General features: G+C 46.6%; 3 protein-coding genes across 3 annotated transcripts in view; 2 read left to right on the forward strand and 1 right to left on the reverse strand.

Annotated features, from left to right (window-relative positions):
* Positions 1-1892, forward strand: part of NLRC3 (NLR family, CARD domain containing 3) — a 32140-nt gene extending 30248 nt beyond the window's left edge. The window contains exons 16-18 of the mRNA XM_006897434.1: positions 516-599; positions 1500-1583; positions 1802-1892. Coding sequence (XP_006897496.1) covers positions 516-599; positions 1500-1583; positions 1802-1892 — 259 coding nt within the window. The remainder of the gene's footprint in view (positions 1-515; positions 600-1499; positions 1584-1801) is intronic.
* Positions 1893-7348: 5456 nt separating this feature from the next.
* Positions 7349-7864, forward strand: LOC102873173 (translationally-controlled tumor protein-like). Its single transcript, XM_006897435.1, has one exon. The coding sequence runs from the start codon at positions 7349-7351 to the stop codon at positions 7862-7864; it is 516 nt and encodes a 171-aa protein (XP_006897497.1).
* Positions 7865-12463: 4599 nt separating this feature from the next.
* The window catches only part of CLUAP1 (clusterin associated protein 1), a 32998-nt gene continuing 18161 nt past the window's right edge, over positions 12464-27300 (reverse strand). The window contains exons 7-12 of the mRNA XM_006897436.1: positions 27081-27214; positions 25870-26011; positions 23699-23771; positions 17944-18051; positions 16129-16184; positions 12464-12607 (exon numbers count right to left, since the gene is read on the reverse strand). Of these exons, the coding sequence (XP_006897498.1) occupies positions 12464-12607; positions 16129-16184; positions 17944-18051; positions 23699-23771; positions 25870-26011; positions 27081-27214 (657 nt within the window). The remainder of the gene's footprint in view (positions 12608-16128; positions 16185-17943; positions 18052-23698; positions 23772-25869; positions 26012-27080; positions 27215-27300) is intronic.

The raw sequence follows: 27300 nt of genomic DNA on the forward strand, positions 1-27300 counted from the left end.
TCAAAGCTGAAAACAATTCAGTCTTGAGAGGGTTAAATCAAGCATGGCCCAGCTACCCCAGCCCCAGCCTCACTCCATGACTCCCACGGGATTCCCCTCTCTGGCTCAACATTGCCCACACTGGAGCTGGGAGTGCTGCTCAGGGGATCCTAGGCTGACTGGTGGCCACTGACCTTGGTCTTTAAGATTAGAAGAGTACAACCTTAGGCTCCAAGAGGCACCTTGGACACCTCCCGTGTAGCTGGGAGAAGTCCAGGTTAGCTCTGGGATGCTGGATGCAGCGGCACCCACTGGGTGGAGTGTTGCTGGTGAGTTTTGCTTTGGGAAAGATGGATGTGCACACCAACCCTCCACCACTCTGGGCTGGCCTCCTCTTCCTTCTTCTGGGAGACCGACTGAGACGCAACATCTTGGTGGTTGGTGGTTGGGGAAAGCATTGTTCTGCCAGGATTTTACTGCATAGGCACCTGGGGAAGGGTCCCACATCTTAGGTTTCCTGTTTTTTTTCCTGACAGCTTACGAGGGAATGCCATCGGAGCATTTGGAGCCAAAGCTCTGGCCAACGCACTGAAGGTCAACTCCAGTCTCCGGAGCCTCAAGTAAGTGACTCTGGAGGCCTCACTGCGCTCTGGGCGGCCTTCCCCCTGGGCCCTCTGGCGAGATCAAGATTGCTAGTACCCTGTTGTATGTTCTTCCTGAACCCTTGGACCCCAGCTGCCCTGATTATCACACAGATATGCCTTGTTTTGGAGCACTGGTAGAGCAGTTATTAAAGCACTCTGCGGCAAGGCAAAGGCTGGTGGTTTGAACCCACCATCAAGGAAGAAAGAAGAACCAGTCTGTTTTGTGGATTTATAGCTGTGGAAACCCTATGGAATGGTCCTTCTGTCCTTCAAGGGTCACTGGGCATTGAAACCAACATACTGGTAGTGGGCTTATAATTTTCCTTGTACCTTGATATTTTTGCTCACAGACACTGCATTTTTTTACTAACTGGTGGTTTATGGCAACCCTGGGCAGAGCAAGTTTCTGGGTGACATTTCTCCAACAGCATATGCTCATTTTGGGTTTCTGTGTCACATGTTGATCATTTTCACTGTATTGCAAACTCATTATGCTGATATACATGTAACAGACTGGGCTGCTTGCTGTCAACATTACTTCTGTGCCCTAGGAAACCAAAATATCCATTACTCTCTTTATTGTGACCTTCATTTTACATGGTGTGATTATTTTATGGCAAATGAGGGCTCATTCTGCTTAGCTTAAGCTGGAGGGCAGCAACTTAGTATCTGTCTCTAAGGTTGTCCATTGCCTGTAGTATGTGGATCGGGCAACCTGGCTACTTGTGGGCAGCAGTCACGAGTGAAATGACGCCTCGCTGCTGCTATGCCATCTGGGGCAAATTGATCAAGGAACTGCTCAGCCCCACAGGTCTGCTTCCTCAGGAGGCTGCTTTGAGAGAGGCTCTCACCTCATTCTTCCATCTTTCTGTTTAGCCTTCAGGAGAACTCCCTGGGGATGGACGGGGTGATATGCGTGGCCACCGCACTGTCTGGAAACCATGGGCTCCAGTACATCAAGTGAGTGGCACCCACACATTCCACTCCTTCCCACCCTTAGGTCAAGCTCTCCCTTGGGTCCAATTCTGGGAGCCCACTGACCACTCCACCTCCCTCTCCCAGCAGTTCAGGAGTGAAACCAGCATGGGAGGGCCTGACTTGTCCATGGGAAGAGTCCTGCAGCCCTGGGAGTGAGCCCCTAACCCCTCTGTCAAGTTTTCAAGACCCTTCTCTCCTAGTCTGCAGGACAATCACGTCGGGGACTCTGTGGCCAGGATGATCAGAGAAACCATCAGGACGCATGCCCCCAGGTGCACTGTGGAAATGTGAGTGCAGGAAGTCCCTGGCCAACCGGGAAGGAGGATGGACAGAGCCTTGACTGAATGCTTTCAAATATTGCTTTCTGGGGCGCTTTCCCACTGTCTGAGGAGGGTGCTGAGCCAGCATGAGAGCTGGTCTCCTGTGAGGACGAGGGGGAGGTGCTGGAGAAATGGCTACCTAGTTCTCACCTGCTCCAGAGTCAAAGTCGGCTGGTTGGATGGGCGGGCACTCCATGCAGCAAAGAACAGGGAAGGGGCTTCTAGGGAAGGACTCAGGCCGGCGCAGGACTGCCAGCTCATTCATCCCCCATTGTGGAGTGTGCCATGGGACTGAACGAAGCCCCAGGCGGCCCCGGGGATCAGGGAAATGTACTTGCAAGGAGCCCTGCTGGTGTGGTGGTCAAAGCATGTGGCTGCTAACCAAAGGGGTAGCAGTTCAAACCCACTAATGGCTCCAAGGGAGGAAGATGGTGCTGTAAATAAAGTGTGCAGCCCTGGAAACCCAATAGGGTAAACTAAAGGCACAGGAACGCAATGCAGACTGAAGGGAGAAACAAATGAAAACATTATAAAGAAGATTATCTTAAAGGTGAGGAAATGTGAACTTGGTTCCTGCAGAATGGATTACTTACAGTCTTCAAAGGATAGACCAGCATCATCAAGAAGAAACCAAATCCCAAATCAAACAAAATCCACTGTTGTTGTGCTGATTCCAACCCACTGTTTCTGAGATGAGGCTGTAAATTTCCACAGAACAGTGCTCATCTTTCTCCTCTGGAGTCGAGTGGCTCGTGAACTACGGACTTTTGATCAGCAGCTGTGGGGAAAGTAATTTGTCCAGGGACTTTGAGAGCCAGTCACACTAGAACAAGGAGGACAGTTTCTTCCTCCAAAATGTCTCCTGTACACGGACTAAGCTGGCAAGGGAGAAATATTTACAACATCCAGCCTGGATGAAGCAAATATGAAGCTGAGGCAATAAAGTTCTGACTTGCTTTTTGTCGTCTTTTCACTGTACATAGTGTCTGTAATAACAGTTCTCTCCGTTGTGTATAATCTGCTCCCCATTCCATTTAGTAGATTTTTCATGTCAGTATTTTTCCCACCTCTACAAGGTTTGAGACTTTTCCTCCCGTATTTCCCTACACCATGCTCTGCTGTCCAAATATATATATATATGGCATGTAACTGTTAGCTGCCAGAGTCAGCTTCGGCTCATCAGGACAACCTTGCATGATCCTGAGTCATCCTTAGAATCTCAGCCATGCACAAGCCTGGTGTAGCAGGCACTGTGTCAGCGCATCTCAGTGAGGATCATCCTCTCTGTCTTGAGCCACCTACTTTTCCCAGCATGATGTCTTTTTCTAGGGACTTCCAACAAGATGCCCAGAGTATGTGGATGAAGGCTTGCCATCCTTGACTTTAAGGAGAAATCTGGCTGCATTTCTTCTAACACAGATTCATTTTTGGGGACCATGGGATATAATCACTACTCTTCACCAGCACAATTTAAAGGCATCAAGTGACATTCTGGTGGCACAGAGAGTAATGTGTCAGGTTGCCAACAAAAAGGCCTGCAGTTCAAACCCACCAGTTGCTCCTTAGTAGAAAGATGGGCAATTTCTTCTGATAAAGAACCATCTGAAAGGAATATATGATTAGACATTACACCTATGACAACAATCTGGAATAAGGAGTGCACTGCAAAGTGGGTTGGGAGAGGGGGAAGATGTGAGAGGGAGAAATTGTGCAACAATGAATGACTGAAAACCCAACCTTTCTGTAAATTTCTACTAAAACTACAATTAAAAATATTTAGAAACCTAATTGGAAGGTTGCTATGAGGCAGAACTGACTCAGTGGTAGTGGGTTTTGGATGCAGTTTTTATGTGTCAATGAGTTGGCTACCACTCATAGTGATCCCATCAACCACAGCTTGGATTGGTGCCCTATCCCAAGCCAGTCTCACAATCTCAGGCATGTTCAAGCCCATTGTTACCGTCACTGTGTCAATACATCAATACATCTTGCTGCAACTGTTTAAATGTGTTTGTCCATGAGTAATATCATTTGTATCGATGGATGTTTCCTGATTTCTTCCCTCATTATGCTTGGTAATTTAAAAAAATTATACTTTTATTGTGTTGAGGATACACAGGTGAACAAACACTAATTCAACATTTTCTGCATATTCAGTTCACAGACACTGAGTATATTCTTCACCAATATCATCATTAATGGCATCAGTTCTTCTTTGGTGTTTTAACATTGTAGCTGTTGTTAGGTACCATCAAGTTGATTACAATAGATCTGACTGTACCTAACCCTATCCCGCACCAGCCTCATTATCTGTCATGTTCAAGTCACCATGTCAGTCCATTTCATTGAAGGTTTTCCTCTCCTTCCCTGACCCTTGACCTTTCTAAGAATGCTGTCTTTTTCCAAGGATTGGTGACTGTGTGGATCATAACAAACTGTGGCTGACTCTGAGAAGAGTGGGAATCCCAGAACACTTGATCATGCTAATGAGAAACCTATACTTGGACCAAGAGATAGTCATCAGAACAGAGCAAGGAAACACTGCGAAAAATTGGGAAGGGTGTATGCCAGGGATGTGTCCTATCTCCATACCTTTTCAAGATGTATGCAGAACAGAATATCCAGGAGGCTGGGCTCTATGAGGAGAAGTGTGGCATCAGGATTGGTGGAAGATCTGTCAACAATCTGTGTTATGCAGATGACACAACCCTGCTTGCTGAAACTGAGGACCTGAAGCACTTGCTACAGAAGGTCAAGGACTGCAGCCTTCAATATGGATTGAGGCTCAATATCAAGAAGACAAAGATTCTCACCACTGGCAGCATCATGATGGACGGTGAAGATATTGAGATTGTTCACAGCTTTAGTTTGCTTGGCTCCACAGTCAACACTCTCAGCACCAGTAGTCAGGAAATTAAAAGATGTATTACCATGGGAAAGTCTGCTGTTAAGGACCTCTCCAAAGTACTGAAGAGCAATGGTGTCTCTCTGGAGACTAAGGTGCTCTGATATAGGCCATGGTCTTTGCCTTTGCAATCACTTGCCATGCATCAAAGAGTAGGACAATGACTAGGGAGGATAGAAGGAGAATTGATGCCTTTGAACTGTGGTGCTAGAGAAGTGTGTTGAGGGTACCATGGACTGCTAGGAAAACAAACAGATTCATACTGGAGAAGGTTAAACCAGGTGGCTCCTTGGAGGCAAGGATTCTGACATACTTTGGACACGTTGTAAGGAGGGACTGATCTTTGGAGAGGGACATCATGCTTGGGAGGGTGGAAGGACAGTGCAGGAGAGGAAGGCCCTTTATGAGGTGGATTGATTCAGTTACTGGGATAATCGGGATGGGTGTATCAGAGACAATGCAATTGGCACAGGACAGAGCAGAGTTTAGGGCTATTGTACATAGGGTCACTATGAGTTGTAAGTGACTTGATGGCACATAACAACAACATGATCAAAGAATGTGAGGTGGGATTACCACCCTCCTTGCATCTGCGGAGCATGCTGGTAGGACTTCCTCTGAGACACACTTGTGGTTTTATTTTTATTTTCTGAGACACACTTGTGGTTTTATTTTTATTTTTTCAGGACTCTCCTCCAACACCACAATTCATTTAAAGACATCAATTCTCCTATTAATCCTACTCATGTTCAACTTTAAGATGCATAAGAAGCAACTCAAAGGATAATGGGTTGGATCAGGTGTACTTTAGTCTTTAAGCTAATATCCTTGCTCTTAGCAAGGGGTCCCTGATAGCATATCTTCCCAACAGAATGTCTTGACATCTGCTACCATGGGTGTAGTCTTCAATATGGTTGAAGCTCAACATCAAGAAGACAAAGATTCTCACCACTGGGCCAACTCACAGCACCATATTAAATGGAGAAGAGATTGAGATTGTTAGCAATTACAGCTTGCTTGGATCCACAATCAACACTCTTAATAACACCAGGAGTCAGGATAGCAAAAGATGAATTGCACTGGGAAAATCTGCTATCATGGACCTCTCCAGAGTGTTGAAGAACAACTATGTCAGTCTAGATACAAAGGTGCGCCTAATCCATGTCATAGTCTCAATTACTTGTTATGCTTCAGAGAGTTGGACAATGACAAAAGTAGATGCCTTCGAGTTGTGGGCTGGAGAAGAGTCTTGAACAACAAATCGGTCTGTCTTGGAGAGGGTGAAAACCAAGTCTGTCCTTGGAGGCTAGGATTTTGAAGCTCTGCCTTACTTACTTTGGGCATGTGGCCAGGAGAGATCGGTCCTTGGTGAAGGCCATCATGCTCAGAAGGGTGAACGGACAGTGCAGGAGAGGGAGACCCCAGATGAGATGGATTGATACAGTAACTGAGGTGATGGGAGCTGGTGTGTCAGAATTAGTGAGACTGGCTCAGGACAGGGAAGGGGTTCAGAGCTGCTGTACATAGGGTCTCTAGGTATTGCAGGTGGCTCAATGGCACATAACAATAACATACTATGACATGTTTGGAAGGAGTGGTGTCCACTTCCTAAGTAACATGCCTTCAGAAACTCTGTGATTTGATAAATGTTGATAGTTGTAGAGGGGCTTCAGGCCTTTTGTTCATAGAGTTGCTATGAGTCATGCTCAACTCAAAAGCAGTCAACAACAACAACAACAATCATGGGTACAGACTATGAATCAAAGTAAAATGAATGTTTTTGACAGCTTCAATCTTTTCTCCATCTATCATGATGTTGCCTATTGGTCCAGAGGTATTTTTGTTTTCTAGACGTTGAGGTAGAATCCATACTGAAGGCTATAGTCTTTAATCTTCAGTGCTTTAAGTCTTAACCCTCTTCAAGTACTGTCATCTGTATAACACACATTGTCAATAAATCTTCTTGCAATCCTGATACTACATTCTTTATGCAGGGTATAAAAGAAGCCCTGCTGCCACAGTAGTTGTCTGTGCTTTGCTAATCAACAAGCTGGCTGATTAATAACCAAGCCAATCACCAGATCCCCAGAAGGAAAGACCCAGTCCTGAAACCACCTTCTTTTGTTCTTTCAGCATAAGAAATCCAAGAGCGAGACTGTTCCCTTTGGTTTTCTAAGTCCTGCTCTTGGTACGTTTATCTTTTTATAGTCTCCTGAAACTGACATGTATCATAATGACCTATGAACTTTTCTTACAAAAGTATTTATTTATATTCTTTAGGTACAAAGAATTAAAGGTATTTCTTAAAGTATAAGTGGCTTCATCCCAGTTAATTAGCTTAAGAATGTGTTGAGTACTTCCATTATACATCTGAGTTCATGGTGTAGTTCTTGGGGTCTTAAAAGCTTAGCTTTTTACCGCCCGCTCCCCCCTCTCCCTGAGCCCTGCTCTTGCTGCAGCGTGCTCGCTCAGAGCTCCGGCTCCTGCTCAGCTAGCGCCGCCGTCGTCTCCTTGTCGCCATCATGATCATCTACCGGGACCTCATCAGCCATGATGAGCTGTTCTCCGACATCTACAAAATCCGGGAGATTGCAGGCGGACTGTGCCTGGAGGTGGAGGGGAAGATGGTCAGTAGGACGGAGGGTAACATTGACTCGCTCATTGGTGGAAACGCCTCTGCTGAAGGCACCGATTGTGAAGAAACCAAAACCACAGTAATCACTGGTGTTGACATCGTCATGAACCATCACTTGCAGGAAACCAGCTTCACAAAAGCAGCTTACAAGAAGTACATCAAGGATTACATGAAATCACTCAAAGGCAAACTTGAAGAACAAAAACCAGAAAGAGTAAAACCTTTTATGACGGGGGCTGCAGAACAGATCAAGCACATCCTTGCTAATTTCAAAAACTACCAGTTCTTTATTGGTGAAAACATGAATCCAGATGGCATGTTTGCTCTGCTGGACTACCGTGAGGATGGTGTGACTCCATACATGATTTTCTTTAAGGATGGTTTAGAAATGGAGAAATGTTAACAAATTTGGCACTTCTTTGGATCCATCACCTGTCATCTGATCTGACTGCTGTTTTTCATCACCACACCAGGACTTCAACAAACGGGACTGAGATACCATCTTGAGCTCTCCATTTTAATTTTGACCTTCATTTATTTGGAGTGGAGGCATTTTTTTTAAAGGGAAAAAAATGTCATAGTTGTCTAAAAATAAAGTGTGTTTAAACTCACTTAAAAAAAAAAAGCTTAAGCAGGTCATCCAAGGTACAGCAACTGGCCAGTATTTGCCTGGAGTAAGAGAGGAAGGTGGAGAGTCAAGAGAAGGATGATGATATGAATGTATGGCTGAGTGCTCCCATGAACAATGACCTCCTTTGTCATGGCACCAAGAGGGGGATAAATTCACAAGAAAACATCAATTTCTCATGGGATCCAGATTTTCTGGTACACAAAAATTAGATCTTAAAAAAAAGATAGTCTTCTTAAAACCAAACTTAAATAGTAAAGGACTGGCATCCACTTCCTAAACAGCATGCCTTTGGAAACCTCTATGAACTTTGATAAATGTTGATAGTTATAGAAAGGCTTTAGATCTTTTGTTCGTAGAGTCGCTATGAGTCATACTTGAATCAACAGCAATCAACAACAACAACTAGTAAAGGATGTCTGTCTAGAGCATTCTGCTTTTTTTAAAAAAAAAAAATATTACCCACTCAGCCGCCTGCAGGTTTGGGTTTTCTTGGACAGGCCAGAGAAGATGATCACCAATACAATGGATTGCTGAAAGTCACTGTGAGTTGTCTACTTGATGACAATTAACAGCAGCATGACCAAAAGGACCAACATCCTAAATGCACTACATATTTTGATCTGTTGAATGCTTCTGCCAAAAGCTGTTTAGACCTGGGGGGAGTCTGTTTACAACTCTCAGCTTCCCTTTTCCATTTAAAAAGGGGGAGGGCAGTGACACCTACTTCAAATTACAGTATGACCATTTATGGGGGGTAAAAGTGGGGGTGCTGGAATTTGGGACGCTGTCCCTGGCTACATTGTCTTTGGTCAGGCAAGGGGTCCAGACTGGGGTGGGGGCAATTGGAGGAGTGATGTACCAGCCAGCCCCCGGCTTGGGGCGAGCCGTCACGGCCCTCAGGGTGAGCTCCTCAGTCCCCAGGTTGTGCCATCTGACCCCTGGGTAGAAAAAAATGCCTAGGGTATCGAGAGAATTTTATCTAGGCTACTTTCTGCCACCCCCCAGTAAACCTGAAAGTAACACCCCCCAAAGCCCTTCTATTTGTAACTCACAAGTTTATTCTCTCTAGGTTTGCTCCCTTTCTTACAGGTAACCCTAACACTGAGTTTTACTCTAGACCTGATCCTGAACCCAGTGCCAGTGACAAAAAGGAAATACAACTGCCAGCTAAGGAAGCAAAGAAGGATGGATCCTCTGGGTTCAACCAGCCATCCCCACTGGACCCACCTGGGAAAACACTTTGCAGTCCAGAGGGGAGCAAATGTCAGGAAAACATCTTCTAACAGAACAAGAAGGCAAGCAGCTTTAACCCAAGACCACCAGTGAGGAGATAGTGTCCTCCCTTTCCCCCTTCACATCTACACCCCTGTTCAGCATGAAGAAGCCAGAGAGTCTGCATCCAGTTCCCAAATCAGTAAGACAGTTGGTTTAATCACCATTGGAATATGCTTACCATTCCCCTGTGCATCTGGTCCCCACTGGATCTTTTTCATTTCCTTCACCTGCTCCCCAACCAACCAAATTGTACAGCTCTGCAACTGCACCCCTGCAATTTTCATCCCTGCCCATCCTCACCCTTCTGCCCCCAACCCTCACCTCCTTGAACCCCCAATGTTTTCCCCAATTAAAAAAAATTAGTGAATTTAACTCAAGTTTACAGAAATCTTGGATTTGCATTTACTCATTGTTGTACATTTTCTTCCCTACCCACCCCAGTCTTTTTAATATTTATTTATTGTTGCATAATTTCCGCTGCCCTCCCCCAGTCCACTTTGCTATACACCTCTTATTCTGGACTGTTGTCACAAAAAATAATTCCTAATCATTTACTCTTTTTAAATAGCTTTTTCCTTCATCTGTTCCAATGCAGTGTTCATTGTTTATCCCTTCTTAGTTCTCCCCAACCACCATGTCAGTCCTGTTTTCTAACAGTGGCATTATGTAGTATTTGTCTTTTATGACTTAGATATTTCACTCAGCATACTGTCCTCAAGAGTCACACATTTTGTGTAATGTTTTATGAGTTCATTGTTTTTCAGTGCTGTATAGTATTCCTTTGTGTGAATATACTATCATTTTTCTCTTCATTCATTTGTTGATGGGAACTTGGCTTGCTTCCATCTCTTTGCTATTGTGAATAACGTCGCTGTCAAGATCTACATGAGAACAAAACAAACAACTCCAAAGGTTAGTTAGACAGGAACCTTGTGGGGCAGCAATTTTATGTTACTTAAGGATGAAACAACCCAGAGGAGGTGGGTGGGAATGGTTGCACAACTCTGAGAACATCATCAATGTTACTAAGCTGGACATGTATAAAACAAAAAGTGTAAGCAGCTCCAAAAGTCTTCTTACCTTGGAACTGTGAAATAAAGAAAAATGACTTTGTGCTTTTCAGGAGGAACCAAAAGGTTGGTAGTTTGAACCTACCAGCCACTCTACAGGGGAAAGATGGGCAGTTGGTCCCCTCCTGTAAAGATTTACAACTGAACGGCGTGTCACCCTGACCCAGAATGGATTCAGTGCCAGGGGGTTTACTTAGTGTTTCTCAATGAACAAAATAATTCCATCCCACTTGTCACTTCTCCCTTCACATCAGAGTGAATCTTCTAAAGTTGCTCTGCAAAATTCAATTTTGGATTATAGTGTAAATAAGAAATAAGAATCTGTACCTTCATGTTTTCCTTCAGTCACTCCCTCCCCAAGGAGGGAGATGCAAGAAACCTGTTTCCTGTCCTTGGTGGTGGACTAAAGTCTCACCAGTGTTTGGACAAGGAAACAATTCAGCAAAGAAATGATGGCTAGTGGGAAACAGAAGCGAGGAATTTCTGACAGAGTAACCAAGGCCAGCACTTTCCCAGTGCAGTTCAAGTAGTGAAGGGGTAAATGAGGCTATGACCCAAGGTGCCTCTGACATTGTCAGCGATGTCTGCTGAGAGGAAAAGACATCCTTTTAATGTGGAGCCAGGAAAACTGCTTTCCATCCATTTGGTCTGTGGTATCAGCATATGGAGGGAAATAAGAAAATGAAGGTGAGCATGCAAAAGCACCTGATGCTGCATGGGTGGTGAACAAGTCAGGTGGATCCCAGTGATGCCACAAACCAGCTCCAGCCCCAGGCCTGGGCCACTGAGTCTTAAGGCCACACAGCAGTCAGACTTACACAGTGCTTGAGTTGCCCACTGGGACAGTGGTGAAAACATCTGACTACGGATCAAAAGGCTGGTGGTTCAAGCCCATCAGTTGCTCCTCAGGAAAAAGAGCCTTTGAAGAAAAAAAACCTCAAACACTTAAAAAACGGGCCAGGTTTCCTGGTTCAGCAGACAGTAGGGCCTCTTATGGCCCTTTCTCACTTCTCAAGCCTGGACTTGAACTCACCCTGAAGGCTCAACTTTGGACCGACAGACCTTTAAGGTGAACCCTTAGAACAACCAACAACATGCCTTAGAACAACCAACCATGCAGGATGAAAAGGGCAGCATTTATCCAGGAAAAATTATCAGAAAGCAGGAAATGTTGGGCTAAAAGGAAGACCGGAAACCAGAATCACAGAGAGGAAGTGGGAAGTAGTAGTTACAAAGTGCCCATTATTATTAGTTGTTATTAAGCAAAACACATAGGAAAAATTTAACAGAAAATTTATTTGCTCTATACATTTTCCCTTAAGAACATGGAGAGAGGGAGAAAAATGTGCAACAAGGAATAAATGAAAACCCAACCTTTCTGTAAACCTTTGTTAAAGTCACAATAAAAATAAAAAACAACACAGAGGGAACTTACAATAGAGAGAAAATGGTATCATTTTCTAGAAAAGAGTACAACCTGGTAAATCCTAAGGGGCAGCAGGTGTTCTGTCCTAGAGAATCCTCACTGGCCGAGAGCAGCAGGTCTGATTTTTTATTTTCCAGACCAGGTTTGTAACACAGAGACCCAGTGGTGCAATGCACTAGGTGTTGGGGGATGAAAGGCTGGCAGTTTGGATCTACCAGGGGCTCCACAGGAGAGATTTAAGTCTCTTGTAAAGGCTTACAGCTTTGATACCAGATGGAGCATGGACTTGCCCACCGTGGGACTGTTTCTCATTCTGTACTGAATAAAGAACTCTTACTCATCCAGTTTTCTTGTCCTGTGTGCATCACTGTTAACACAAGCATGGCCCAGTTTTAGGAGTCAAATAACACAAAACCAAAAATGTGCTGGCGGGGTTCACTTTGGCTCTTATTTAAGCTCCATGGGACATGCAGGGCCAACAGTGGGAGAGGTCAGGCCTCAGTGATCAAGAATCCAGCAGGCTCCATCAGCACCTCAACTTGTGCTGCCCATGTACCTACAGTGGAGGGTCTCCCTCTGCCTAGGTCCCCACCTGGGAGCTCAGAAGTCATTGTCACTCTCATCCAGGGCTTCGGGTTTGCGGATCCTGCAAATAGGCTTTGTGGGTGAAAGGGCAATGCTCTCGTCCTCATCGTCATCTTCCTCATCATCCTCCATGCCAATTTCACTGTCCTCTAAGTCATCCTGCAGGAGAAAACAGGAAGAACTGATGCCTTCAGGCTGGCAGAGGTCCTGCCTTCTTGTCCTCCCCCAGCTCCTGGGAACACAGGAGATGTAGACGCCCTCTGAAGGAAGCACCTGGCAGATGGGTGGGTGATCAGGCTGTCAGGGGCAAGTCTATACATCGCTGGTAAGAAAAGGCTCCTGTCTAGACCTGTCAATGTCCTGGGCCTGGAACTTCAGGCAGGCCGCCAGCACCACCATCCCAGGAGACCCCATGGCGGCCTTGTGTGCTCACTCCATGAGGTTCTTGTCTGAGACCCCAGGGCAGCCTTGTGTGCTCACTCCATGAGGTTCTTGTCAGAGAACCCAGGGCAGCCTTGTGTGCTCACTGCATGAGGGTCCCTGAGACGCCAGGGCAGCCTCATGTGCTCACTGCATGAGGGTCCCTGAGACGCCAGGGCAGCCTCGTGTGCTCACTGCATGAGGGTCCCTGAGACGCCAGGGCAGCCTTGTGTGCTCACTGCATGAGGCTCTGGTCCCAAGAACTCAGACACACACTGCAGAGCATGAAGGGCTGGGGCCTGAGGTGAGGAGGAGCTTGTTTGGTTTTGAGGGTGTTCTGTTGCCACATTGTGAATGAAAGGAACACTGGAAGGAGATGTAAGGAATAAAGACAAGGCAACACTCTCTTTCACCCTCGAGATGATCTAAATTCATCCACTGACAACGACCATCTTGGTTCTAAAATGGCCCAGGAAGCCCTTTAATGCTGAGTCATGCCAACTAGCCCGCTCCCACCCAATATGGTGCACGCGTGCACACACACACACACACTCTCTTACAGGCAGGTCTTGGAGACACTGTGAATCAATTGTTCAGAGTCAGACACCTCCTAAGGTCAATATGACATTCAAGTGAGTCACAGTGACCTTGTTTCTCAGCACACAGAAAAGTTGTGTTCCACACCACTGTGGGACAGCATGCCGACATGTGGCAAGGCCTCTAAAATGTGATATGCAAACAGGAATGAACACATTACTGGAAACACCGACAGTCTTGCTTGATGCAGGGTTGCCACAAACCTTCCATTTGTAAAACACACAGCACCTGCAGAGCGTGGCACACGTGTGAAAAACCAAGGAGAGCACGCACGTATGCACCCCCCCCCCCTTCTATCCATCTACTTATGGCTGATTCCTGGAACCAGCTGTTGAGTCTACGCCACAGCACCTCTTGTTACTGCATTTATTTATGTGTCACTGAGTCAACTACAGCCCACAGTGACCGTATGAACAGTTGCTCTAAACTCTGTCCTATCCTGAGCCAACCTCACCCTCTCTGAGCTGTCAGTCCAGTCCATCTCACACAGGGCCATCCTTTCCTGCGCTGACCCTCCACCCTTCCAAGCAGGACACACACTAAGCACACTTCACATGCCTGACACCATCACCACCACCAGCTTTGTTGACCTTGGGCCACATCCGACCCTCCAGCCTCAAGTCCATTCCAACTGAGGTTTCCAAGGCTGTTCACTTTCCTCTCTCAGAGCAGCCAGTGGGTTCAAACTGCTGACCTTTCAGTTAGCATTCCTAAATGCAGTGTACTGAGCTACAGGCTCCAGCTTCTTGTGAATGTCTGGTGGTCCTTGACCACTAGACTCACTTGGAGAATGCTAGTGGTGTCGTCTCATTCCAGAGCTCAACAAGGTTGGCCCCGAGTTCCCACCTCGTCAGGCCAGCACCTTGGGCCCCAAGTATACAGGGAACAATGCCCTCCTTCATCCTGGCCTGTGCTCAAACATCCTCAGTGGACTCCCGATCCAAGGACATCAGGCCCTCCTCGTCCCCATCACTGTCTGCCTCCCCCAAAGACCCCCCAAAAAACGAAACTAAACGAAACTAAACTAAACTAAACTCAGCCGTGGAGATGTCCTGATGGCTGGCTGGCATCCCTCCAGCTTCTTGGGCTTTAGATCCTTCCAGGGGAAGACCGCCTACCTTTCTCCTGCCAAGTTGTGGTGGAGAAAAACTGCTGACCTTTCAACCAGCAGCCTGACACGTGTTGCCATGACCCCTTTACCCAACCACTCCTGATATGTCTGCTTGTTGCTGGTCTCCCACCACAAGGGAACTGCACTGGATTGGGGGGCTATGTAACCCCTCACTGCTGTACTCACAATCCCTGAACAAATGCATGTATTCAAGGTGCACAGGCCCCAATGCTGCAGTGTACATAAGGGAACAAGCCCCTGAGACACATGTGACAACAGTGAGGCCCAGCGGGGACAATGGCCACATGGGCTCAACAGAAGCAGCACTGGCCACGCTGGCTGGATTTCTGTTCTCTGTGGGCAAGGTGGAGAAACCATTTTTTACTGCCCCCCTGACTCCTAGAGTCCCCCTTACTTGGACGTAATCTGTCTGCTTCTCACAGAATACTTCTGCATACACACTCTGGGTGTGCTGGCCAGAGTCCTGCGGACTCAAGAGTCCTACATCCTGCCACAGCGGATGCTAGTGGCACTTACTACGAGCCTCTGCACAACCACATGAAGCTGTGCTCCTATTGTGGTCAAGCCCTGGGGCCCTGCTCTGGGTACAACTGGTCTCCAGTCCCCATGTCTTGATGAAGATGACCCTCAGCCTGAGTACTGCCCAGGACCTTAACAGAAAGTATGGCTGGAGGGACAAGTGAACAGGAGCAACCACCTGACACTGCCTTCTTACTCTGTTTCCTTTCCCATGTGGTCACCCTCAGGTGCTGGTGTCTGACCCTCAGGTGCTCTCAGGATCTGCCTACCCTCCCTGACCTGACAGAGCTGAAGAGAGGCCTTATACCATAATTGCAGGAGGATCCCACTCACAACCCCTCCTCTATGGAGGACACCCTCCCCTCTGGGGGACCCCACTCACACCCTGTCCTCTCTACAGGACCCCTCCCCTCTCTGGGGGACCCCACCCACATCCCTTCTTCTCTGAAGGACCCCTTCCTTCCCTGGGGGACCCCACCCACACTCTCTCTTCTCTACAGGACCCTACCCACAGCCCTTTCTCTGTGGGCTATGTTCTAGCTTCCCTCCCCAGCACAGGCTTCTCCCGTCACTCTGCCAGCTGCATGTGGGCTCCATTCTAAGCAGATTCCTACATCACTTCCAGGATGAGCCATCCCCAGTTCAGACACAGACAGAGGGACAGGGTGACAGAACCAACCTGCTTCTTGGAGCTGGCAGTCCTGCTTTTACCTAAGCGAGCTGCTGCTGCTCCCATCTTTGGAAAGTGAGAATGGAAAGAAGAGTGAGAAGTGGGAAAAGACAGGGTGACACTTTCATTCACATGGAAAGAAGCAAGCCAGGAAACAGACCAGCTCCCAAGAGGCCAGACCTGTGACGCACCAAGCAAGGGGTGCCAGGCACCGGACTGGCCTGAGCTTTGCCAGCTGAGTCAGGCGGTCTTGACCGACCTCACTGGTGGCCCCTTGGACAGTTTAGTCCAGGTGGTCAGCCAAGACAGGAAACGAGTGACAAAGGGGGCTGCACGACTCACCTCATCATCTGAATCTCCACCCTGCATGGTGCCCACGATGCGCTTGCTGGGTCTCCCTGGGGATGAGATGGGCATGGGGGACAGTGAGGACCCCTGACCATGAGGAGAACCGGGAAGCTGTGGTTAAGGCAGACGGTGGCTAACTGAAAGGATAGAGGTTCAGACCCACCCATGGCTTTGCTCTGGTGAAAACTGTAGCTTCGTCCATGCACAGCATCTCACACAACCTCAACAATCCCTACTGTGCTCATACCCACTGTCACTGAGGGTCTTCCTCTCCTCTAACTCATTGATTACAGCCTAGTGAACCCCATAGGTCAGTTCTACTCTGTGACATAAGGGTGCTATGAGCCAAAAAACTGATGGACGGTGCCTACCAGGAAAAATGACCTCAAATCATGCCATCAAGCCATTCAAAAGTCAATGAACGACATGGTGCTCAGATATCACTATCAACAAACAGTTCTAACCCATGACAGATGGACCCTGACAGTCAGAAAAACATGGAAGAAAACCTTGAGAAACAGACACAAAAGGAGTTCTGATGGCCTAGTGGCAAGAAGCTGTGCTGCAATCCCGAAGGTGCTTGGTTCGAAACCACTAGGTGCTCCACTGGAGATGGAGGGGCAATCTCCTCCTGCTCCAAGTGGAAAAAAGCAAAAAACAAAAGCCACAGACACAGAAAGAGAGAATTCCTAAATTAAAACACCACAGACCAGACTGGCTGGGAGCAGAGGACTTACTGAGATACGATACAAAGCTAGACTTGAAACTGACGTCACATCACCTTGGCACTAAGTAACAAACTGGCACAAAACCCAAGAATAACAATTAAGAGCACATGGCCCACAAATACCTTAAACAAAGATGAGAATGGTAAGGGCGGGGGAAATGAGACGCTTGAACACAGAAAGGACTCATGAGCATATAAGGTGCTCATCATGCAGAATGTGGCCAAGATCACGGGTAACCTGTGCAGGAATCATTGGATGGGACCCTAAGCTGTTGTGTAAACTGTCACTCAAAGCACGAAACTCTCCAACCAACTGTTGCCAAGCTGGTTTGGACTCACGGCACCCTCCAAGCTGGCTTTCTAGAAGTTATGATGAAGAATCATTCAAGTGGGGGAAAGGCAAAGAAAAACAGGAAATGGGAGGACCTAGTTATCCTGTGAAATGAGAAATGTAATAAATAACGACAGCTGGGTCTTCAATGTTAGTGCATCTAAAACATGAGTTAATCCACAAGATAGAGAAGACTGAGTCTGTAAATGTCTCAGGTACTGGCAGACTGGGGCTGCAAGGGTTTGGATACAGACAAGGGAACAACGCAATTGAGTTACACATGCGGTGGTCTCCCAGTGCAGATAACACAATGTCTGCACTCTGTTGTGAAGCAGACTATGAGCTGGAATGATGCCACAGCAATGGGCTCATTACCCCGATCGAAACCAAAGGAACAACTACCAGTGCCCCTTAGACTGTTTGGCCACAGCCACCCTGCCAGACAGAGGTGCCCTGGCCTTCCTGGGCTGTGGTCCCCACAGAGCTAACTGCTTCATCCTGCTCTTGCACAGCCCCTCAGACAGCAGCTCAATGCTTTAGCCATTACACCACCAAGGCTGAGGGAGAGCCAAATCTCGACAAATGACAGAGCCATAACAAGGGCCCCTCGCATAGTGCCTGCAGACCTCAGTGGCCTGACACCCAGGCACTGTGGTCCCGTGGCAGTCAGAAGGGCAGGAGGCTGGAGGGTACTTTGCACGTGTACCTCAATGGTTGCCCTGACTGAGGTGGAGTGAGGTTCATGGGGTACCTTGCATGAGCACCTCGATGGCCATGCGTGGCTGAGTCAGCCGATGCTCTTCCAGTTCACTGTAGGATTCATCATCTTCCTGGAGATCAATATCTGAGTTGTCATTACCTGGCAAAGACACAAGAAGGTCCCATCACTGCAGCAGAGGAGCTGCCCCCTCACACCAGACAAGCTGGCCCCCTCATGTGCAGCAGAGGAGCCGCCCCCTCGTGTGCGGCAGAGGAGCTGCCCCCCTGTGTGCAGCAGAGGAGCCGCCCCACCTGGCAAAGACACAAGAAGGTCCCATCACTGCAGCAGAGGAGCTGCCCCCTCACACCAGACAAGCTGGCCCCCTCGTGTGCAGCAGAGGAGCCGCCCCCTCGTGTGCAGCAGAGGAGCTGCCCCCTTGTGTGGAACAGATAAGCCTGATTCTTCCTGTACACCAGACCTGGGGAGCCTCTGGGAGAATTGCTTGGAAAAGATGAAAACCACACATACTCCTGCTGCCACAACTCAACTAGAGAGGCTGCAGGGCAGAATGGATGCTCATGAGCATTGAAGGCTGGCCTAGCTCTCCCAAAGGGTACCTGGTGGGGGTGGGCTCCTGGCATGTGACTGCTTACCAACTGGCACTGCTCCTCCCCTCCCCCAAGGGCCTCCTTACTCCTGGGTCCATGTGCGAGTGCCCCATGATGACGTGCAGGCCACCGAGACACAGGTTTCAATGGGGAATTGTACAGTGTGTGGCTCTCCGCTCAGTAAACCTGAAGTCACTGGCACGGAGCTGCTGACTCTGAAGCCCCACAGGAGAGAGGAAGCTGCCCTGCAGGGTTTCTGGGCTGTACTTTCAAGAGTACCCGGCTGACAGGTGTAAGGAGCCCACACTGAGTTAGCAACCCAGTGCTTAATCACTAGGCCACTGGGGACAGTTATCAGGCCGTGGTGCACTAGGCTGCTTCAAAATCATTTTTTAAAGCAAAAAAACCCCAAAACTATGAGTCTGACATACAAGTTAGAAATAGCTCCAGTAACATAAAATATGTGCAAAAGAAAACAAACATTTGGCAATACCATCTCAGAAAAGGGTCTCATAACTAAAGTTTACAGAATACTTTTGGGTCTTCAGAAGAAAAAGACTGATGATCCAGTTACAAAATGAGCAAGAGACATGGAAAGACTTTTTACAGAGGAGGACATGTGGATGGCCAACAGACACATGAAGAAATGTTCAAAATCATTGGCCAATCAAAACCACAATGAGATACCATCTCACCCCAGTAGCAGTGGCAAAGTTTAGCAGGGTAGCAAGTAATAAATATTAGAGAGGATGTGGAGAGATAGGTGCTCTTACACACTGTTGGTGGGATTGTAAAATGGTACAACCATTCTGGAAGGCAGTTTGGCGCTTCCTCAAAAAGTTGAACATAGAAATTCCATATGACCCAGCTATTCCACTCCTTGCAACACACCCAGAGAAAATGAGAACTGAGGCACAAATGGAAACTTGTACACCAATGTTTGTAGCAGCATTATGGATTGAGAAATTATGGTACAGTCACACAATGAAATATTATGCAGCAAGAAGTAATGAGTTTGTAAATTAGTACCTAAGATGGGAGGGACTGGAGAGCATTATGCTAAATGAACTCAGTCTCATAAGGACAAATCCTGTATAAGACCACTATTGTAGAACGAGTATGAGGATCCAAGGAGAAGAGGAGACACAATTTGATGGGTGGAGGAAGCGATGGGTAAAGGAAAGATGAAAGATCTTCTGTGGAAAAAAAAAAGTATACAAACTTTGTAAGTAAACCAGTATAAAAAAACCCCCAACAACCCACACACCCACATACACACAAAAATGTGGGTTGTTGTTTTTTTTTTTAAAAAAAAAAACCAAACACAAAAAAAGTGTATGAATAACTGGGTGGAAAAACCAATCTGCTTCATAAACTTTTTCATTAAAATTATAGTAACAGGAAAGAATAAATAAAGAACAAGAAAGAAACTATTCCATGTGAAACAGTGGACAGCCAACTGTCACAGTAACTAGAAACTCTCAAGTGTGAGAAAAATTTCTGTTTGGTGTTGGTGCTGCTCCACATCCAGCCCCTCACCCAGCATGACGGACGATGTGGAGCCAGGCTTGTCCCCCAAGGGCAGTGAACAAGAAGACAGGAGGCGCGGCCAGAGGGGCCATCTGGAGAAAGATGGTGAGTGAGGGACTACCCACAGAAACGTGCTCATCACACAGCAGCCGTTCACTTCAGCACAGAAAAATCTCAGGAGAAGGAAATCTACGGTTGAAGGACAGCATCTCCCCAAGGATGAGGATTAAGAAGGATGAGGGGAAATGAAACTCGCTAGAAGAAGTGGGCAGAGTTTGTTTACTTACTGAGAATTGTATCATTAATGTAAACAAAAAGTGAATTGAGTGGTTGAATGAAAAGCTGATTTGTTTTGCACACTTCCGCTCAAATTACACTCTAGAAAAAAGAAAAAGGCATATTCCAGGCTTTTCTCAAGGAGACCTTTCATAGGCAACCTCGAAGAGACCAGAGGCTAGGTTCCAGGTCATCACAGTAAAGTGAGTCATCGTTAAGTCAGTCTGTAAATCCTATTCTGGTTTCCCAGTGCATCTCACTAGATTTAGCCTACTCCATGGAGCTCTGATGGTTTAGTGCATTATCTGTGCAAGCAAGAGATTGACGGGCAGGGCCCTCCTGGAAAGGTCAGCCTCAGACAACTGATGGAGGGTCACCATGAGCTGGAACCAACTCAACAGCCATGAATTTGTTTCCGGTTATTATGAGAAAGTACAAAATACTACAGAATTCCCAAAAGAGATAGAAAGCCATGAAATGAGCATTTGCTGTTGGAAAACGGCAAAGAGTTGATTAATACAGGACTGTCACAGACCCTCAATCTGCAAAGGTACAGTATCTGTGAGGCTGTAAAGCACAGAGCAGTGAGGGCAGCCTGCACCAGGTGGCAGCAGTGCACTGAGAGGAGGCTACCTGCACTGGGCAGCGGCAGTGCAGGGAGAGGTGGTCATCTGCACGGGGCAGTGCACTGAGGGGAGGCCACCTGCCCTGGGCAGTGCAGGGGAGAGGCCATCTGCACTAGGCAGTACAGGGAGAGGAGGCCACCTGCACAGGACAGTGACACTGAAAGGAGGCCACCTGTACTGTACTGCACTGCTGGCCCCATGCCCTGGCTGCCGAGCACACTAAGCCACCATCCTTGGCCAGCTCTCACTGCTCTCCTTCTTGCCCGGCTGCACATCTGCACACCATCAGACCTCCTCCTCCCAGGAGTCCCTCATAGGACTCACTTCCGATATCTCCACACAGCTGGCCTCATTCCTTCAGGAATGTAAAGAGACTGGACACTGGAAGGACAGAGCAGAACTGCCCCACAGAGTTCCCAAGGCTGCAAGTCTTCACAGAAGCAGACTGATTCAATCTTTCTTCTCAGGAGGTGGTGAATTCAAACCCCAGACCTTCTGGTCAACAGTACAACCATAAATCCACCCACCAGGGCTCTTCTGTCAGGAGGGAAGGAGTAAAGACTTCACTGTGAAAGATTAAGCAATAATCGGGAAGGGCATGGGCTCAGGAGGGGAGTGGCCCAATCCCCGGATAAAGGTCATGCCTGAAGGATGCTGAATGCTGTCCAGTCGTGGGAAGCATTTCTTCCCAACTCTGAGTCTTACATGTAGGTTAACCCCACTGCTCCACTGACAGCCTCGCCCAACGAGCTTGGATTATGGAGGATGTAGGAATACATGAATGGATGGTTGAGGGAGATGACTGCGTGAACAGGAGCTAAAAAACAGGTTAGTTGGCATGAAAGCCAAAAATGCTTTAACTGCTATTTAAACAAGTCTTCTGGGTGAATTAAAATGGTGGTGTTGGTAGTGTTATATGCTATCATGAGTCGCCTGTGACTCACAGCAACCCTACGTACAACAGCTCTGAAGCCTGTCCTGCCCTGAACCAATCTCACTGATTCCAACACACTTACTCCTATTGCCCTAGTTACTGTATCAATCCATCACATCTGGGGTCTTCCTCTCCTGTGCTTTCCCACCGCTCTCATGATCATGATGTCCTTCTCCAATGATTGGTCCCTCTTGATCACATGCCCCAAGTATGTGAGACAGAGCTTCAAAATCCTAGCGTCCACAGAGAAACTTGGTTTCACCCTCTCTAAGACAGAAGGATTTATTTTCTTGGTGGTTCAAGACTCTTCTCCAGCACCTCAATTCAAAGGCATCGATCTTTCTTTTGTCATCCTTAGTCATTGTCTAGCTCTCCAATGCAAGTAATTGTGAAGACTATGGCCTGGATTAGGGGCATCTTAAGTCTCTAGACTGACATCGTTGCTTCTCAGTACTCTGGAAAGGTCCCTAACAGCAGATTTACCTAATGCAATTTGTCTTTTTATTTCCTGACTGCTGGTGCCAAGAGTACTGATTGTGAAGCCAAGCAAGCTGTAACTGTTAATAACCTCAATCTCTTCTCCATCTATCATGGTGCTGTCAACTGGCCCAGGGGTGAGAATTTTTGTCTTCTTGATGCTGAGCTTCAATTCATATTGAAGACTACAGTCCTTGACCTTCTGAAGCAAGTGCTTAAGGTCAAGGTCCTCCTCAGTTTCAGCAAGCAACATTGTGTCATCTGCATAACATAGGTTGCTGATGAGTCTTCCTCCAATTTTGATGCCACATTTCTCTTCATAAAGCCCAGCCTCCCAAATGATCTGTTCTGCACATAGATTGAAAAAGTATGGAGACAGGATGCGTCCCTGATGCACTCCCTTCCTGACTTTGAACCATGCAGTGTTTCTGTGCTCTGTTCTGAGGACTGCTTCCTGGTCCAAGTATATAGGTTTTGCATAAGCTCCAACAAGTGTTGTGGGATTCCCATTCTCCTCAAGGTTAACCACAGTTTGATGTGATCCACATAGTCAAATGCTCTTGCATTTGAATTAAAATGGTACTCAGGTAAAATGTGTCAGAGAACTGCTTTTCAATAATAAAAAAAATATTTGTCAAAAAAATTTGTCATTGGAAGGATATACATGCATGTGTTTGTCTGTGTATGCATGTTTCTTTCTCTATGTATATATAGATACAGATATAGATACAGATATATAGATATAGATATATAATACCACAGACTGACAAAAGAACAAATAAATCCATCTTGAAAGCAGCCAGGACAGTGAGACTTTGTCTCACATACTTTGGGCATGTGATGAGAAGGGGCCCTGGGAAAGGAGATAAGCCCTGGTAAAGCAGAAGGTCAGTGAAAATGAGTAATCCCCTCAATAATACGGGCAGACACACTGGCTGCAGCAGGGGGTGGGGTGCAGAGGAGACTGTGACAATGGTGCAGGGATACGTTCTTTCACTAGTTGCTATGCTGGAACAAACTCAAGGCACGTAATAATAACAACTTAGTAACAATAACAATTCAATACACAGACATGGAGTCCTGGAGATGCAGTCATAAAGCACTTGGCTACTATCAAAAGGTAGGTGACTGGAATTCACAGAAGACAGACAAGGCAGGCTGCTTCTGTAAAGATTACAGCCTCAGAACCACTACAGTCAGCTCCACTCTGTGCCGTGGGACTGCTAACAGCAGGAATCTATGCAACAGGGATGGGTTTATGGGCAGGTGCACACACACATATGCACGTGTATCTGTTTTTCAAGGCTGAAAAAACCACTGCAGAAGAAATCCTAGAATCTCCAGCCCTGCCTTACTTCCACTCTTGAGCAGTCTCTTTTCTTCTTCCTTCAGTTTGCTCTGCATCAGCCGGAGTGTATTCTCTGCTTCCTGTGAGACAGGAAAAACAATACTCAGAAGACATGGCTCTTTTTATTACTCTTTTACACTTGAGCAGGTGACATCAACCAAACTAGAACCCGCTGCTGTCTCTCCACTGGATTTCCAAGAATGCAAATCCTTACAGGAGGACACCATCCCACTTTGTCCTGTAGATCCAAATGCTGACCTTTCCTTTAGTGGCCCAGCATGTTACACATTTGCACCACAGAGCTCCTGGGAAAGGTAATATGTAAAAAAAGAGAAGTCCTCATGTCTGTTATAGAGAAAGAACTGAACAGAGGAAATGAAGAGCAAGACCATTCCCTGAACTAGCACTCTGGCCTGGAAACCTGACATACTTTCTCTCTGTCATTAGAGGTTTTTATCTGAGAAACTTCAGGAAAGTGGCTCCCCTAGATTCCCATGACCTGGCTGCCCTCTAACCCATGACCATTTCCCGTCACTGGAGAGACGTAAAGTCACCATAAGTGCTTGTCACATGGGCCTGCAGGGCTAGACCAGGAACAAATATTTCTAACACGGTAAGATAGGCCTCACCCTATCTGAAGTCTATAGCACAGAGTCAACAAGACCGTATGGAAGGCCTTTGTATTTATAAGTCCATTGTTACTTTATTTTAGAGGAACACTCTTCTAAGTGGTACAGCACTCTTCTGTTAATTTGCTGTACAGAGGTAACCTGAGGTTGCTGTGATGCTGAACCATATGCCACCGGGTATAAAATGCCATAACGATTACCCATGGTGGATAGTATCTGGTGGGGCTCCCAGTTTAAGACAGGAGGAGTGGTAGCCACTTCCTAAACAACATGCCTCTGGAAACTCTATGAACTTTGAGAAACAACAATAGTTATAAAAAGGCTTTGTTCATAGGGTTGTTAAGAGTTGTTCTCAACTCGATGGCAATTAACAACAACAACAACAGCCCCACACTGCCTTTCTCATTTCAGTCTCACTGGAGCACAAGTCAGGTAGGGAATGGGAAAAAATACAGAGGAGTTTCAATTTCCCATGTAGGAAAAAAAATTTAAGGAAATTTTAATAATGTTACAAAAGGTGGCCTCGATTAAAAAGGAGTAGTGGCTTTTATTTACTTACTTTACTTTTTTGTCATGATTTATCTGAGTGAAAAGTTACAGGGAAGATTAGAATTCCACTCAGCCCTTCATGCACATTTTTTTAGGATACTGATTAATATCCTCAAATTGTGTCCTCTCTCTTCTCATAATTTCTCTTTAGCTCTTGTTTCCATTCATCCCTCTGTTCTCTCACTTCTAGCTTCCTAAGCATTATGCTGGACAAACTAGGCCCTCCTGGCTCTCATGTGTGGTTTATCGCTCTAAGGATCATCTCCTCCTTGACCAGTGAGTGACTGAAAACACAGTTGCCCTAAATGCTAAGAAAGCACTGTGCGCTGTGCCTGGGGTACTTTAAGGAGCGAGGCTGATCCAAGCCCTGATATTATCAATTACTTCACATGCACATGAAAGTTGGGCAACGAATAAAGAAGACTAAAGAAGAACTGTTAACTCTGAAATATGGTGTTGGTGAAAAATACTGAATACCAGGAACTAACAAAAGAATGAACAAATCTGTCTTGGAAGAAGTACAGCTAGAACATTCCTTAGAAATATGGTGAGACACTGCTCCTCACACTTGGAGGGGCCAGTCACTAGAGAAGAACATCATGCTTACAAAAAATGTTAGTGAAGGAAAGGAAAGCCCTCAACAGATGGACTGACGGAGCAGCTATGACAGCGGGCATAAGCATACAGGCTGTGAGGAGCGCACAACACTAAGCAGGGTTTGTTTTGTTGAGCTTGAGGCTGGCACCTAACAACACAACAGCTATTGTGTGGGATAAAACAAGGATAAGTCCTTGTTACCGGAAGGAAGGGGAAGCCTCAGCCTCAGAGGTAATGAGCCCACCTACTCACTAACTTGAGGCATGCTCTGTGCATATTCTCTGAATCCAGGGGAGGCCCTCAGTGAAATGGCAGCCTGGTCAAAGGTGGTTCCTTTTGTCCTCTGCCCTTTCTGGGTACCCCCCCCCAGTTGATGGAAAATGCTCACAGGACAAGCTCACACCTCAAACCTCTCCTGCTCCATCCTGTGGTGATCCTCCAGCTGCTGCTCCAGATAAGTCAGGTTGCGGAATTTCTCCAGGTAAGTGTCATATTGCTTTTGCAGCTCTTCCTCGATCTTCTCGTATTCATCCATAAAGGCGGGCCTGTGAACAAGGTGAAAAGGCTTGTCAAGACCCTGGAACTCCAGACTGGGCTCTGGGTTCCTTTTCCTGGCATGCTTTTCTCAGAAAACCCTCTTATTGGAGAAAGTCCTCCTCACTTACAACTGATAATTTCCTCTCACCTCTCTCAAAATGCAAACACATTTTATCAAAATTCAAGATGTAAAAACTGTGTAAAGGAAGCTCTGGTGGCCTAGTGGCAGGAAGCTGCACTGCAAACCCAGAGGTAAATCCACCAGATGCTCTGCTGGAGAAGGAAGGACAATCTCCTCCTGTACCAATCAGATCCCATTTGATGGCAAAAACAATCCATAATAAAAATTTAAAAAAAAAACACCAAAAACTGTAAAAACTTGACATAATCATAAAGCTGTGAAGAATTAAGTCAAAACCATTCACAATCAACTACTGATCAGGATCACAATAGCAAAATGGGGCCAGAGAGAAAGAGAAAAAGAAAGGTAGGATAAAAATTAAAAATCATAAAAAAGAAAAGTTTTATCATTCAGATGGAGACTGCTAGAACCCCCATGGTCCTCTGATCCTCCTCATACCCGGATCTGAATCCATCCCTAGGCATCAACTTTCTGCCAAACAACCTGCCAGCCAGGCTTCTAGGCAGTCACAAACACCAGGGAAGAACACATGCTTTACAATATCCGGAAGGGCAGCATCTGTCCAGGGAGATCACTCTGGACAGAAGGTACGGGAAAGAGCAGACAGAAACGGGAAACACAAAAAATGCTGTTCTAATACAGGCTTGCAACCAATGTCGCCAAACAAATAGGAACTGCCGCCTGGAAAGCCACTTTGCTCTGCATACTTCCACTTAAACATGATAAAATGTAATAATATTAGTAAGTAATATGCTGTTCCCCAGAAATGGGAAAGCAATAAAGGGCACGTGTGGAGCATCAGCTGGTCAGGACAGGCAAACGCACTCTCATACCCACGAGAGTCTAAGCAGCGTGACTCCTGCTGCTTCAGGGCTCCACAGGGCTGTGGTGCTGGCCCTCAATCTGCACGTGGACTCTTTCTGCTCTCGCTTTACCTGACACTCTGTAGAGTTTGGAGCCGTTTTCGATTTCTTTCAAGCTCCAGTTTTCTCTTTTCAATTTTGGCTTCCAGATTCGCTTCATCAGAGGCCACATTATTGAGCAGGTCTTTGGTCTTCTGCACCTGGGCCTGCATTTGGAAGAGACAAAGAGAGGAGACAATGTCCCAATAAGCCCACCATTGCCGACACCACTCTGAAGAGGAGAACTTCCCTC

Source organism: Elephantulus edwardii, unplaced genomic scaffold (genome assembly GCF_000299155.1).
Source record: "Elephantulus edwardii isolate Elephantulus edwardi_28Jun2011 unplaced genomic scaffold, EleEdw1.0 scaffold00209, whole genome shotgun sequence".
Lineage (NCBI taxonomy): Eukaryota > Metazoa > Chordata > Mammalia > Macroscelidea > Macroscelididae > Elephantulus > Elephantulus edwardii.